At 44.9% G+C, this 15620-nt stretch overlaps 2 protein-coding genes across 2 annotated transcripts in view; both read left to right on the forward strand.

The window, feature by feature from the left end:
* pex7 (peroxisomal biogenesis factor 7) overlaps positions 1-5442 on the forward strand; it is a 72251-nt gene extending 66809 nt beyond the window's left edge. Inside the window, exon 9 of the mRNA XM_063222376.1 lies at positions 4465-5442. Within this exon, the coding sequence (XP_063078446.1) occupies positions 4465-4545 (81 nt within the window). The 3' untranslated portion in view covers positions 4546-5442. The remainder of the gene's footprint in view (positions 1-4464) is intronic.
* Positions 5443-5809: 367 nt separating this feature from the next.
* Positions 5810-9803, forward strand: slc35d3 (solute carrier family 35 member D3). The gene is made up of 2 exons (XM_063222378.1): positions 5810-6794; positions 7623-9803. The coding sequence occupies exons 1-2, from the start codon at positions 6359-6361 to the stop codon at positions 8525-8527; spliced, it is 1341 nt and encodes a 446-aa protein (XP_063078448.1). The 5' UTR covers positions 5810-6358; the 3' UTR covers positions 8528-9803.
* Positions 9804-15620: the final 5817 nt, after the last annotated feature.

Raw genomic sequence — 15620 nt, forward strand, 5'->3', positions numbered from 1 at the left:
TGATCACCTGTTCCCAGGTTGCACACAGGAGAACGAGCCCAGCAGCTGTGCAGTAGCACACAATGCAGTACTTCCACCCCCCCATCCCACAACCCATCCTCACACCCCGAGAACCCTCCACGTCCCCCCATCCCCACTACCCGAGACCCCTCCTACTCCACCCCCCCTCCTCCAATACAGTCTATCTAGCCATTCAGGTTTTCTTAAGTGCTGCACAGTCTTAACACCAGTCTCAACTCCACCCACCGGGTTGGAGCTCCTGTGCAGTCTCTCCGTGCAGGTTTCCCCATGAACCCTCCTACCCACTACCCCCTTCTCCAATACAGTCTATCTAGCCATTCAGGTTTTCTCAAGTGCTGAACAGTCTTAACCTATGTGCATCCCACCTCCATCAGCACCATCCCAACCCCCAACACCACCCATCTCCACCCCACCCCATCCCAGCACAGCTGGAGCTCACTGTGCAGTTTAGCGGTCCAGGTTTCCCCAAGTGCTGTGCAGTCTTTGACATACTTCCAAACCCCCATCATGGCCACCCCATCATACCAACGCCGCCCATCCCCACATCCACCTCCAGTGGCGATCCTACAATGAGTTGCGCTCTGGGTAACGGCCCTTTCAAGTCCCCACCCCTTTCGCGATGGCCCGCACCAGCAAAAAAAAAGTCAAAAAACACTTATAATAACTGACACAAACCACTAATAGTAAATTTTATTATAACAACAATGTGGTAATAGTGTAGAAATAACACATATGAAATTATTTTAATATCTTTATAATTATTTTTATCATAGGCCTAGTATTTTATTTACAGTGATTTAATTTTCCCAATGTCATTTGGGGGCAGGGTTTTGTGATGGTGTCGCCCCCTCTCAGGTGCCACTCTGGGCAATTGCCCAGTCAGCCCGCCCCTAGGACCGACCCCGGTCCACCTCACCTCAACCAACCCGCAGTGACTTATCCAGAGCAATCACCATCTGGGTTTCCCAAAGTCTTTAACATACTTCCAACCTCCAGAGAAGCCTAGCTGTGCAGTGTGCAGTCTTAACCACCACCCCCAACCACCACAACCACAACCACCTATAACCACCACATCCAATCATGACTGCTCCTGTGCAGCCTAGCCATCCAAGGCTTCCCCAGGTTCCTTGATCAGTTCCCTGGTCAGTTGTGCGACCCCTTTCTCAACCCCAGGCAGGGGAAGTGATGCATCATCGAAGCAGGGTAACACCGCTACCCTGGGTCACTGCTGTTTCTGGTACAACTCTGGTACAGTGTTGACCTTACAAAGAGCAGTGACCCAGGACAGCGGTGTGTTAGCCTGGTTGAATGGATGCATTTCTTATCATTTCCTGTTTTTGTTTTTGTGCAGAGCGGCTGTCGGGACCCTGATGTCCACACACAGTAAAATTTCCAGTGTAAATATAATGCATTCAAGAGTTGAAATGACCTCGGTTTCAGATAACATTTGGTCCCACTCAAAAATAGTGGTAATTTTACTCTTTACTTAGTGTAGCCGTTTCAGAGTCAATTCTGCTCAGTATTGTGTAAATATTAACAGCGGTAGTGTTGAAATTACACTGACCACTGAATTGCACACTTTTGACTCCTCTGTGAGAGCAATTTGACTCTTCATAGAGCTGTAAAGTCTATATATGGATTTATAGAAGTTCACTCTGAAATATCAACACAGCCATTTTTCACTGCACATCCGCCCACAGAATGTTCAATTAACAGAGGTCCACCCTGCGGCTGAGTTCTGTTGTCTGGTCACTCTCTCTCTAGTTTGGACAGTCTGGATGTTTTCTTCTGGCTTCTATCTTTATCAACCTGTCTCTTTCACTTTCCTTGCCTCTCTTCTCTTCGCTCTCTCTCTCTCTCTCTCTCTGACATCTGTCTCTCTCTGGTCTCCCTTTCTCTATAGGTTTGTCTTTCTTGTGGGTCTGTCTCCTTCTTTGTATCTCTCTGTTTTGCCCCCCCTCTCCTCCCCACACACACACTCCACCACCAACACCACTTCATCAATCTCTCTCTCTCTCTCTCTCTCTCTCTCTCTCTCTCTCTGTCTGACTCTCATATTCTCTCTCTCTCTCTCTCTCTCTCTCTCTCTCTCTGTTACTCTCACACTTCTTTCTCTCTCTCTCTCTCTCTCTCTCTCTCTCTCTCTCTCTCTGAGTCTGTCATTCTATGTCTCCCACTCCCTATCTTCTTGTCTTGTCTGGCCTCGTCTCTCCTCGTCTCTCCTGCCCTCTGCAGTGTTGGCGTGGTCGAGCGTAGCGTGGCGTAGTATTTACCCCTCCTCAACGCAGCGCAGCGCAGCACTGTAATTAATGAGGGAGGCCATTTCTTCTCCTCAATGGATGACTCATGCAAAAGGGGCCGTTTGGCAGCCGCGAGCGCTCGCTTGCCTCCCTTTTCTTTCTCCATAGTACTTAGGAATAATGAATCCAACCACCCAGCCTGTCCGAGAGAGAGAGAGAGAGAGAGAGAGAGAGAGAGAGAGAGAGAGAGAGAGAGAGAGAGAGAGAGAGAGAGAGAGAGAGAGAGAGAGAGAGAGAGAGAGAGAGAGAGAGAGAGAGAGAGAGAGAGATGGAAGCTGTATTTCCAAATGGAATTGACACCACTTCATCATACAGTTGACTCTTTCTTGACTCGTGGCTTTTTTTGTCCGCACTAGTGTACCCGGCTGTGTGTATATGACATGGCCCTGTTGCATCAGATAATAACAGCTGTGCTGGTGATGACACCCACCGCTACATGCACTTGGCTGTATGTAATAACATGCACAGTAAGTAGTAATTATATGCACAGATTTGCCATCACACTGACTAGATAAACAGGACCTTCAGGCTTACGTGACTTTGGCCCTCGGGCAGTTATTCCCAAACAGGGGGTACGTGGACCACTAGGGTTACGTGGAAAAATGTCATAATAACAAAATAGTATATTGAATGTATGAATATAGTGACATTGGGATATACTGCAGGAAGAGATGCAGAGCATGAGTGAGGCTTAGGGGGTACGCGAGACGGAAAAGGTTGGGAAACACTGGGATCAGGGTTGTTGGGGGTGCATTAGATGCAGAGTGCACAATTCGAAATGACTATTTGTTCCCTCTGAAAAGCTCCCTGTTGTTGATGTGGTTGCTGTTTCTTTCCTAGTCACAGGGTTAATACAGGGTTGTGTTTTTTTTCCTGGGGCATAGTGGATGCTCTCGCACTGACCTGTACCTTTTTAACTTCAAAGTCTCAGTGGGTACTTCAAAAGCCAATAGGCAACAAATTGGACATCAGCACTCTGGCTGCCCGCCGCTGTCAGCGTTGCACCCCCAGCTCAATAAGACCACACACAGCCTGATTGCTGGTGACATATGTTGTCGAAGAGGCTGCACAAAGGCTGTAGTCTTTAATTTTGTCCTTGAATATTTCCCTTTTGTCCGTCAATGTCGTCCCTCTTGATGTTTGCATAAAACAGGACTTCAAAGCTGCATTAGGCCAAGAAGCCACAGGACCTAAAGCCGGCTGCAAAGTCATTATGCGACTGTATGTCTTGTTTGGGATTAGCGGCCGAGCTTCTAAATTATTACCCAACGTGAGGTCTCTCCTTTTTCAGGGCTTTAGCCTCTTTCTGAGAGCTTTTTATTGGTTGACTTCATTTCCACTTTATTTTTTTTCCTCTTTCTTTATGCAAGCTTTGTTTAGTTGTTTATTCATGCCGCAGTTGCCGCAGAGGTTATGTCAGGTTATTATTGCATATGTGTATGTGCAGTATGTGCAGATGCCCTGAAAGTGTGCTATGGTTTAAATATGTTGTCCAATGTCAACTTCTTCCAGTATGTTACTTCTAGTCTCTTTAATACTTTGATGGGTTTGATGAGGACTCTTCTTTCTTTCTTTCTTTCTTTCTTTCTTTCTTTCTTTCTTTCTTTCTTTCTTTCTTTCTTTCTTTCTTTCTTTCTTTTTTTCTCTCTTCTTTTTGTTTGACCAATTGTACTGAAGGCTCCCAGGTGTGTAAAAGTAGCCTACAGCAGACTTAACATTTGCTGCAGCAGACTAACATTTCATACAGCATTGCTTTCTACCCTGTGGTTCCTGTGAATCCACTTTTTTTCTGTAGTCAACAGGACAAATACAGATGGTCCCAACTCCCAATAAAATGCACACTTTAAATCTTTGTTAAGTAAGTGTACACTAAAATGATTGTACAAACGGAATTTTGGAATTGTAATACAATTTACTTTGATTACTTTTGTTTTGTCACCAATAAAAAATACTTTACATTGAATTAAATTGTTCATTTTATTGGTATTACATTTTTTTCTGATTTTCTCTCTGCATTTATTAATTTCTAACCACTTTCCCAAAAGTCTGGGCTACTTCTGCTGGTCCATGTGTCTGCAGGTGGCTTGAATCCGCTACTGGAGTGGGGGTTCCCCCGTTTCATTTGACTCTGCTCTCTGCACAGGTGGTGGACTGCTCGTGGGACGAGACCGTGAAAATCTACTGCCCTCCGTGGCTGGCTGCCGCTCAGCCCGCCGCACCGTAGGAGGAGATGACTGTGTCCTGGAGCAAGATGGAGAGAGAGAGAGAGAGAGCGACAGACGGAGGGAGAGAGAGTTTGGAAGAAGGTGTCCTGAGGAGAGGAGGTAGAGATGGCACTGTGAGGAGGGAGGGAGGGAGGTGCACCACCACCTCACACGGTACAACTGGCACGTTCGCATCAGTACCCCGGAGGGAGGGTGCTCCGAGGTTTTTTTTTTTTTTTTTTTTTGCTAGGACAGCGTGCCGCTGCGGCAATCCTAATGACGCAATTAAGGGAGGACTCTTCGGATTGGGGAGGGCAGCCGTGCGATCACCCACACACACACAGACACACACACACACACACACACACACACACACACACACACACACACACACACACACACACACAAACACTGCACAGACACACACACACACACACACACACACACACAGAGATCTGGGAGAACGGGGTTCCTCTCTCATTCAGCTCAACGCAGCGCACACACCGGATACAGTTGAATTGCCATTACAGGCTGTAAACCTGGGCAGGCACTGTCGGGCAGAAGTGTGGAACTTTTGAGGATGAACAAAGCTGTTCCCTCTAAATGCCTTACAGACATGTTCATACACCATAATCCCTGATGATTGGTGATTATGTTGTTGTAATTAGTTAATTACCATGTTGTCATTTGACATTTGTAGATCCTGTGCCTGTCATGGAATGCCACCATCATTGATCACGTTTACTATGTCTTCACCGAAAACCTAAAGATACATCATATACGCATTGAATTTTATGGGTTAAGAATTTCAAACTGTATATTTTTGCAACGTGTTAATCCATTAAAATGGTTAAATCATAGTTATATTTGTGTTGTGTGCTGTACATTTACTGATGAGTTGGCAAAATAAATTAATGTCTGCCTCAAATAATCCATGGCTGTTTCTATTCAATTTCTTCAGTTTCGTTGCAAACTGGATTTTATTAAGTTCTAATATAAAAATCTAATAATAAATACATAAAGTTTTAAAATCTATTTCATAACATTCTAAATCTCTTAAGGATTAGCCCATTATTCTCATCATAGCACACACTACCGCAGTCAGCGTGTCAGTGGCGCAATCTCACGTGCTTTGTGTGACTTTAAAAAGGCGAGAACCACCGCTTTTATCCCATTCAAACTATGCATACGTTCAGCATGTCTTTCCCACCGTCGCAGTCGGTTGAATGGGTTCGCTGAGAAAGGAAACCGTAGCGTAGCCTATAAAAAACTTAGGGAGTCCATCAAAGTAAGTAGGTTTTCTCTAGCTTTCCAATTCAATTAGCCGGCGAGGGGAGACCGCTCCGCTCCGCAGCGACTGTCGCATTCATATCAGCAACTCCAGAGTGCTTTTCACTGTGAATTACGCAAGGTTGGATACCGGCGTGGGGGCGGGTATTAAACACCGTTTTGTCGTGTTCGCGTCCCAGGAGTGTTCACAGCACGTGGGATCCTCAGAATTGGACTGGACGGGTTTCTGAATAAGAGGACGGATTTTCAGCGTGCAGGTCAGGTGCGCATCCCGGCAGATGCGTCTCTCCATGGATGCCAAAGTCTCTTTTCAAAGTGGTGTGTGCCAGTGCCTCCCTTTGCGTCTGACGGTTTTATACTTCTGTTGTGGGAATTGATTTTTTTTTATGTAGGCTGTATATTCATAACTTTGACATTTACGGCCATACGCACAGCGGCAGTGGGTGGGCTGGACGTCGCACAGGTGAAAAGTGCGGATACAGGCTCCTTGCCGTCGGTCGTGACTCTCCGGGACTTCTGTGAAAAGGGAATCCTCGGGACAGCATGGATGTTTGTAAAGGTCGCTTGCTCGGCATTTCGGTGGCTGTAGCGCACGGCTTCTTTTCGGGCTCTTTGAACATTTTGTTAAAATTTCTCATCACCACCTACCACTTCAACTACCTCACTCTCATCCAGTTCTTGACGAGCAGCACTGCGGCGCTGACGCTGGAGGTCCTGCGAAGACTGGGCAAAGCCGATATACCGCCGTTCAGCTTGCAGTTGGTCAAAGTTTTCTCCGGCGTCTGTATTTTAGCCATCTTGCAGTCGACCCTCACGCTATGGTCACTCCGCGGTCTCAGCTTACCCATGTATGTGGTTTTCAAGCGATGTCTCCCCTTGGTGACGCTGACCATTGGTGTTTTGGTTTTAAAGAACGGGATTCCCTCTGTCGGAGTGATAGCGGCGGTCTTGATCACCACCACAGGAGCAGCGCTGGCAGGTAAAGGCTCATTCAAACTTGTTTGTTTTGGTTCCACGATTAAGCAACTAATTGCGCAAAGCTTATTACATTGCTTGCTTCATCAAGTTTATTACAGCCGTTAAATTCTGAAGTACACAGCAGCAGGTTTAAGCATGCACTGTTTTCCCCAGTGAAAATGTTTTCCCCAGTGAAAACAACATTTGTAAAGTGAACTTCTGCCCCATTACGAGTTAGGCATACATCACTGCAGTATCATCTCTGGTTTACTATGGACATTGGAAGTAGCCACATGCTGAGAGGGTTAGTGATTTACTGTCATATGGTGAACCTATGGCTTTTATTTGATACAGCTTGCCTAGTGCTTTCAATCCTCAGCGTCACCATCACTGGCTTACTTCACCACAGAATAATCACAGCAGAAAAATAAATAAATGTGGCAACAACAACTGTTGACGTGTGCGAAGATGTTGAGCAGCCTACTACATAGTGTGTGGGTTACTCTCTCTCTCTCTCTCCCTCTCCCTCTCTCTCTCTCTCTCTCTCTCTCTCTCTCTCTCTCTCTCTCTCTCTCTTTCTCTCTCTTTTTTACTTAGGGCACTATGCCCTGAACAAGTGCACTGCATATTAAATTATAGTAGTTATATTAATTATAGTCTCTCTGATTAGACTGGGCAATTTTCCAGTGTTACTTAACACATTTTTGTCTGTGCCATCCCCTCTGCCCCCGAGCCCCCCCCCCCGACTTAAAGTGCCATTAAAAGTGCTATATGAACCTTATGTTATTATTATATGTATATATTATTTACACCCACCATCCTTCCCCCTCTGTGCACCACCCACCAACAGGCGCGGGTGACCTGACCGGCGACCCCTTTGGCTACGTGACGGGCGTGCTGGCGGTGATCATCCACGCCTCCTACCTGGTGCTGATCCAGAAGGCCAGCGCGGAGAGCGAGCACGGCCCGCTCACGGCCCAGTACACCATCGCCATCGTGGCCTCACCGGTGCTGCTGGTCTGCTCCTTCGTCAGCATGGACGCCATCGACATGTGGACGTACGACGGCTGGAGCAACCCGCGCATCACCGGCATCTTCATCACCTGCATCGTGATCGGCTGCGCCATGAACTTCACCACGCTGCACTGCACCTACATCAACTCGGCCGTCACCACCAGCTTCGTGGGCGTGGTGAAGAGCATCGCCACCATCACGGTGGGCATGCTGGCCTTCACCGACGTGGAGCCCACCAACCTCTTCATCTGCGGCGTGGTGGTCAACACCGTGGGCTCCGTCACCTACTGCGTGGTCAAGTACTTCGAGACCAAGAAGAAGCTCAACTACCAGGACATGGACGAGGCCACCAAGGAAGGGGACGGGCCCGAGGAGCCCGCCGGACAGCCTTACACGGAGCCCCCTCCGCCGGAGGAGGGAGGAGGAGGAGGAGGAGGAGAGGAGACGGGGACGACGGTGACGGTGGACGGGGGCTCCCTGCCGAATGGGAGCTTGGCTGCCGGGGCGCTGAGTGGAAGCGGTGACCACCACGCCCCCTTTCCCGCCCTGGAGCACACCGCCGAGGAGTCCATTGAGATGCAGAAACAGGCCTACTTTCAGGAGGGTGGCGAACCAGTTGCCCAGCCCCAGACGATGAGTGACAGCTACCTTGGGGGGGTGTTGCGGGGTGTTGCGGTTCGCCCGTTGAACTTCATGAAAAAGGACACCCTGCTGGACAATATGGAAGTGCAAAGTCCTTGATATGGGATGTGTTTGTCTTTTTATTATTATTATTTGTGGTTGAAAGGCTGCATGTTGTGTCCGTTTTTTTATGTCACCGAATGAGTCTTGGAGAGTTGTCTGTATTCAGTTTTTTTTGTTGCTGTTTTTTTTCCTCTTACACGTGGTCTTATAAGAAGTGTTTTTTAAAACAAAAATCTATCTGATGGGTTTGTACAAACAAGAACGGGTCATATCAGGTATTTCTAAATGCATTAAGGCATAAGTGCATTGAAATGTTTTATACTGAGTTTTCAGTAGTGGCAACATGATCTGTGCAGGGAATACACGTAGGAAAGCAACCAAGGCATCAGAACAAGTGGATGGGTCAGCTCTGGCTCTCTCTTCAAGTTAAAATACCTAGCCTGGTTCTCACAGACAGTGCGTGTATGTATACAAACTACCGTCTGGTAGCTCTGCTGTTAACATGCTCTTCTCGAGTCAGAAAATGAATGGTGCGTTTATTGCAACTCACCACCAATAAATTCCTCCAAAAACGTTTTCTGTTCATCTCTAAAGAGTCCATATAGTCCATAATCTGTCTTGTGACTCATCAATGCGAGCTGCCTTTGATATTTAAGCAATAAATGCTCCGTTTATTTTCTACTCGAGAAGAGCATGTTTAATGGCAGCGCTACCAGACGGTAGTGTGTGCAACTCCGCTCCACCAGGGGGCTCCGGAGCTACACACACGCACCGTCGGTGAGAACCAGGCTATAAAATACCAACCTTTTAAAGACATCTTGTATTGACTGTACTGTAACTATAAGAACATGAATTGGTTGTGTTACGTGTACGTAACTCAGAACGGGGAAAAAAAGATATAGTGGTTATCATTTTTTAATTCTGATTTGTTTACTTATTTTATTGTCTTGCACGTGATGTAAATGCCTGTCTGGATTTGTGCAATCTTTAACAGTGAGACTTTTGTTGAGATACAAGGAGCAACAGTGTTTTACATTTGCACGTTTAATGCAAAGTAAAGTCAAGATGAGTTTCGTATGAGAAATGCCTGTTCTCTTAATGCTGGGTCTAAGTTCCAATGGACCATCCGTGACCATAAGTGACCTGGTAATCGCTTTTTTTGCCATGTTGTCTTACCACTGAGAAACGCTTCTGAATTGCTGATAGGGTCTGCTTAAAGGGGTATGCCACTATTTTGGGGCTTAATACAGTTAAAATCGTTGGCCAGGGTTTATAAAGGTGGTAAAATGTCTTCTTTTTCCTGTAAGCCATTGTCTTGCTTTAAGACAAGTTAAAAGAGGGAGCATGTCGCTAAGCTAGTGAAAGTCAATGGATCCGTGTAGCATGCTACAATGCTACACGGATCCATTGGCTTTCACTAGCTTAGCGACATATTAGTGGCATATTCCTTTAACAAAACATTGGGCAACATGAACGTTATGCCCAATAAAGGGTAAAAACGGCATTGGGAACCTCTGTTAGCTGAAAGCAATTCTTTTTTTTTATGCGCGCACACCCCCATTACCTCAGTCTGAAACATATAGCCCCGGTATACACATAAATATGTTCACAATTCATACACAAGTGAATCTCTTCCCTTCATCCTCAGGGGTAAATAAGGACCCCCTGAGAGATTTCTATTGCTTGACGTATGTCCAAACCTTGTTATGGCAAAAAAAAGTACAGTGACTGCATACTATGCTGTGTTTTTCTCTTTTGCGATTAAAAACAAGTTTCTGAAGTGTCAAAGAAGAAAAAATTATTACCACTCTTGCCACACGCTTCGTTATACACTATGCACATACACAAACACACACACACACTCACACTGACAGAGGAAGACCTTAAAGGAAAGGAGAGAAGGTTCTCTCAATTTGTGGAGAGGAAAACGTGATTTGTGCGTTAACTGGCCAACCCAGTTAGCAACTTTGGAAACCCCTAGAAAATCCATCTCCAACTACCTCTAAGATGGAAGATCAGATATAGTAAGGAGAGAAAGCCTGTGGAGGTGTCTTTGCTATGAAAGGCACGATGAAAAGGGGAGGATACTGGTATATATTAAATAAAAATCAAATAAAGGCATATGAAGGAGGGTGCCTACCAGTTAGGGCTTTCCTCCATTCTCCTTATCACTACTGGTCTTGATGTATATTGAATCCAACAGGGTCCTCCTGGGGACAATGTACTGGGCCCAGGAAGAGGGTGGTTTTGAGAATTGGGCCCTCATTACATTGTATGCATTGGGGGAGTGGGGTGGGGTGCTTTCAGACGACGTTGTCCCAGGCCTGGCCAAAGCTGTCAGCATCACTGCCTATACTTTTATTAACATAACTTCATATTACTGAAAACATTGTATGGGCTGCATGCATGGTGACCTTTTATCAACATTTCCTCTCCAAATTGACTGATTGTAATCATTGGCCCTGGGCCCACTCTGCGGATTATGGGGCAGTGGGTGTATTGACTGAGCAATCCATCTAAAGCGGCATACCAATTAGCTTATTATCAGCAGAGGGTTAAACTGGGTTGAGATAATAATAAAACCCCTCTCAATTATAATTCGAGATGCATGAAAACCATCAAATTTTGCAGGATTTCTTCGTCGTCAGAGCAAAACGTTTGAAGGGGGATACGAAACATAATCTGTATGGAATGTCGTTTATATATTTAGAACTAACTTCAGGGAGACTTCTACGTAGCTTGTATGCATAATGGCTTATGATGCATTTACAAAGCACTTGGAGGTTTTTTTTTCTTCATACACAAGACTAAAGCCATAATACTACTGCATACGCTTTGGTATATCCAACAAGTCAAGGCAGTGTATTCTTGAGCGTAAAGCAAATTAAAGCATAACTCCCCTTGCAAGTGCTGTCATGATTATGTAATGAGTATTAATTTCAATCATGGTTGAACTTTATGGGTGTGTTATAACCCTTACAGTCCTATTAAATACAAGCTTTATAGTTGTCTGTGTATTCACCACAGCCACCACACATCATATTTTCTAAAGGGTCCACTTATCTGCCATAGCAAGTATACATAAGTTCAACCCTTTCAGCCTTTTTCTGCAAATACTTTTACCTATCCTGGCTGCACTTTATTTCTTCACTTTCTTTCTTTATAATTTTTTGAATGGAAGGGATAAAGAGAGATGGGGTAGGATCGGGAAATCACCATGGGCCGGAATCGAACCCGGGTCCCCGACGTAACAGTATGGTGCCTTAGCCGTTTGAGTCACGGCCGAGGCCCCGTCTTCTTATTTTAACCCATTAGTTGCCACTTGCGAACTCTTTTCTAAGTTGCTTTGGATGAAAATGTCTGCTAATTGTTAAATAACCTTTTCAATCAATGAATCAAATGTTTTATAGCACATAATCATACTCAGTGGTCGCTCATTGTGAAGAGAAGGAGAAAGGGGGGGAATTGTGGATTGTATGTATAGAGAATATAAATAAATGAGATGATAGTCCATATCAACAATATGTTCATGAAACGCAGATGAAAGTTAATCTGTTTTAAAATTATTTTTAAAAGAAGACACTTTTTTGTGAGGTCAGTCTCCATTCATCCTTCATCATCCTATTTTAAAATGTATTTTTTCCCTTTCTTTATTTATTTTAGTTTCTGAGGTGACATTGGGTGCTCTGAAAGGCCATGTAACAAAGAAAATATATTATTATTATTATTATTATTATTATTATTATTATTATTATTATTATTATTAATGATTCACCTGCAGTTGGCTGGTGGCTGAGTGGCTGTCTATCCTTCTGTATCACCGTGTGGTAATGTGCGAAGTGAACCCCTCTACCCGCTCGACCGCTGGGGGCCATACTCGTAAAATGGCTCCTTGCTCAGCACGGAGGGTGCCCTGCGCTTTCGTATTCCAAAACCATAAAAGGCTGATGCCTATGGGAAGAATAAGAATAACACATAAAGAATGTGTAAGCTAAGGGCAGTTTTACTTTTATAATCAAAGTCAGCCTAAAATACCAACAGAGCACATGCTTGCTTTGACGCATGTACTGTAGCTCACTCACGTTCTCACACAGTTCTCATCCACAGCAAGGATGTCTGGTGAGAGATCATGAGACTAACAGATGATTACTGGGTAGAATTTGTTTTTGTTTTTTGACTATTGTGATGATGTGCTTCAAGCAGTTGATTTTATCTGTACCTCATGCGAGGCATATTTTTGTCTTTGCAAAGTGGGTTATGTCTGTTATGACATTTTTGTTATACAAACGCCGCCTTGACCTCATCATAAGCACAATTTCATGGTGGTGGTAAATATTCATGAAAAATGTTACAGCAAGAATTCTGGAAATTAACTGCTAAAAATATATCACTGTGCACCTTTGAATCATTATTGGGCTACGTCTTCTTTTGTGTACAAAATTGCTGCATTAGAAGTCTCTTCTAAAGAAACTGCTTCATCGTTCTTTCTCCTTCTCAACGACTAGCTCTCTAACGCCCCCCGGGGGAGCAGTAGAGCTCCCGCCTAGAAACGCTATGTTGAGACTTTCATCAATGTCAGATTTTGGTGGTAAGTCCTCAGCAGTTATCAGTGGTGTAGCCTTATAATGTATGCACCACTCCCCCAGTGGAAGGAAGGGCTGTTCTGGTCATGGAAAAGACTTGTGTACCATGACATAGTACACGGCAACACATTCAAGAGTCTTCAGTAGTACATTACAACTTGGCACTGGCGTAACGCAAGTACTTCAGGCCCCCCTGCAAGCTACCAAGAATGGACCCCCGAACGAAAAAGAGGGCCTAATATCATGTGGAGGGGGGCCGTTTCTTCAAGTCAAGGGGCCATGTGGACCCCCCCCACCTTGTGTGGGCCCCCCTGCCCCGCGGGGGCTGCAGGGGTATGCTTTACGATTATATAGCGTTTATCATTTTCCCTTAGTGTAGGAGCATGCCCCCCTGAAACTTCGCCACCCCTTAACCACCCCAAGAATGAATGTCTGGAACCGCCCCTGCAGAGGTCCGCAACCTTTTCCAACCTGGGGCCCACTTGAAATGTTCACAAATGTTCTGGGCCCCCAACCTTTTCCAACCTGGGGCCCACTTGAAATGTTCACAAATGTTCTGGGCCCCCAACCTTTTCCAACCTGGGGCCCACTTGAAATGTTCACAAATGTTTGGGCCCAACTCTGCATCAATAAACAATACAACTCAAATACACAGTCGACAGCAAACCACACACTAATATCAACATCATGTATCCAATCATCATGTATCCATTTATCAAAAAAAGGGTGGTCATCAAAAAATCTTGGGTGTCCAAACTGCCATGAAAAGATAAAAACACAATTTGAGGCACTCCTTACTGAAGTTAAAAAAAAACCTTTATTAAACACTGCCTACATACGCGTTTCGACACCCTAATATCATTTTGATTTTTATAAAATACTTTGAAGGCCCCCATTGGTTAGTTAGTTAGTTAGTTAGAGTGTACTTTATCTTGGTCTTCAGGGCTTAGAGTTTGAGAGTCACTGGGCTAGTACAACTGACCAACATTTCATTACACATCACCAGAGTAGAAATGACAGGGAGTCTATATCTTGCCCACTCATTCAACTCATTTGCAAAAATATATATATAACGCAACAACCAATAAACCATCTGTCAACACTACAGTCTCGAGAAGTCATCTGTCCCATTGCCCTCTTGTGAGCTATAGGCCGCTGCCATCAGGGCTATGGATTTCCTATAGGCCGAATCAAGAAAAGAGGCCGGCGTCGAGTGGCGCGGGCCATGAATGGGCGGTAAGACCATTGGCCAGTCATAAAAGCCTGGCTCTCTGTAATGAAGACATTTTAGCGGATCACAACTCTGCAGAAAGGTTTGCGCAGCAGGCTTGTGTAGGCCAATATCAGTCACTGAAGTCCCATCTACTAACGGGCTGAGTGCAGTGTTGCCAGATTGGGCTGTTTCCTGTCCAATTGGGCTGCGTATAGGATGGCTGTCTGTGGGTTAAAAAAAACAGTCAAAAACAAGCATTGGGCGGGTTTTCCTGTAGATTTATGGCCATAATGAAATCAATACAATTTGGCTGAAATTGGATGAGTGCCTCCAGGCGCTTGGTGAGCATTTTTTGGGCAGGAAATTATCAAACACATCTGGCAACCCTGGCAGAGTGTAGAAGACAGTGCTACTGCTGGGCAGGCGGGGATTAACCATGCAGCTGCAGTCTCTCCTGGGTCATTACTGCAATCTTCAGGACCCATTCATGCATGAAGGCAATTTGCTTTGAATTTATGAATCGTCTTCCCCTCTGGGGAGTGAAATATCAGCCTCCACATCCCCCCATATCTTGGCCCTACACTGTAATCTTTTTGCAAAATAAGCGATATGACATAAGTGGACTCAGGGTAATCTGTTTTAGAGACTGTCACTGTGTGTGTATGTGTGTGTGTGTGTGTGTGTGTGTGTGTGTGTGTGTGTGTGTGTGTGTGTGTGTGTGTGTGTGTGTGTGTGTGTGTGTGTGTGTTTGTTGTGTGTTTGTTGCGCCTACCAATGAAACCTGTTTGCATTCTTTTCTGTGTAAGACGAGGCAAGGCATGTTTATTTACATAGGCCTAGGCGCAATTTCATACGCTTGGGCAACTCAATGTGCTTCACAAAAATAAAAGCGTAACCTACAGCTGATCAGACAGAAATATAAATAAATGAGATCACACACAGTTAAATCAAGTTAAAATCACAATCAAGAACAACAAATAGCATTTACCCATTACCACACAAACATCTGAGAAAACTAGGCAAATCACGAATTGCTGCGAAGTTTCATCCTAAGAAGTTCAAATTTGCCAGAAGAGCAATTTCCATATTTGTGGAAATTTGTCAAAATAACGCTTGACAAGATTAGCCTGTTTCTCCCATATCAAAGGAGCTTATCAAAGACATTTGTATTCATGTTTATATTTGTTGGCAGTTCCAGTGCATGACATTTCTGTGTGTCCAATCATCTCATAGCATGGAACTTCTGACTTCTGAAACCTCTGAATGGTCCCACTGCAGAGCCGTATATAGAGAGTTGGCCAAACTCTCTCTATAAACGGCTCTGTCCCACTGCGTACTACACTGCCACCTAGTG

This window comes from Engraulis encrasicolus, chromosome 18, assembly GCF_034702125.1.
Source record: "Engraulis encrasicolus isolate BLACKSEA-1 chromosome 18, IST_EnEncr_1.0, whole genome shotgun sequence".
Lineage (NCBI taxonomy): Eukaryota > Metazoa > Chordata > Actinopteri > Clupeiformes > Engraulidae > Engraulis > Engraulis encrasicolus.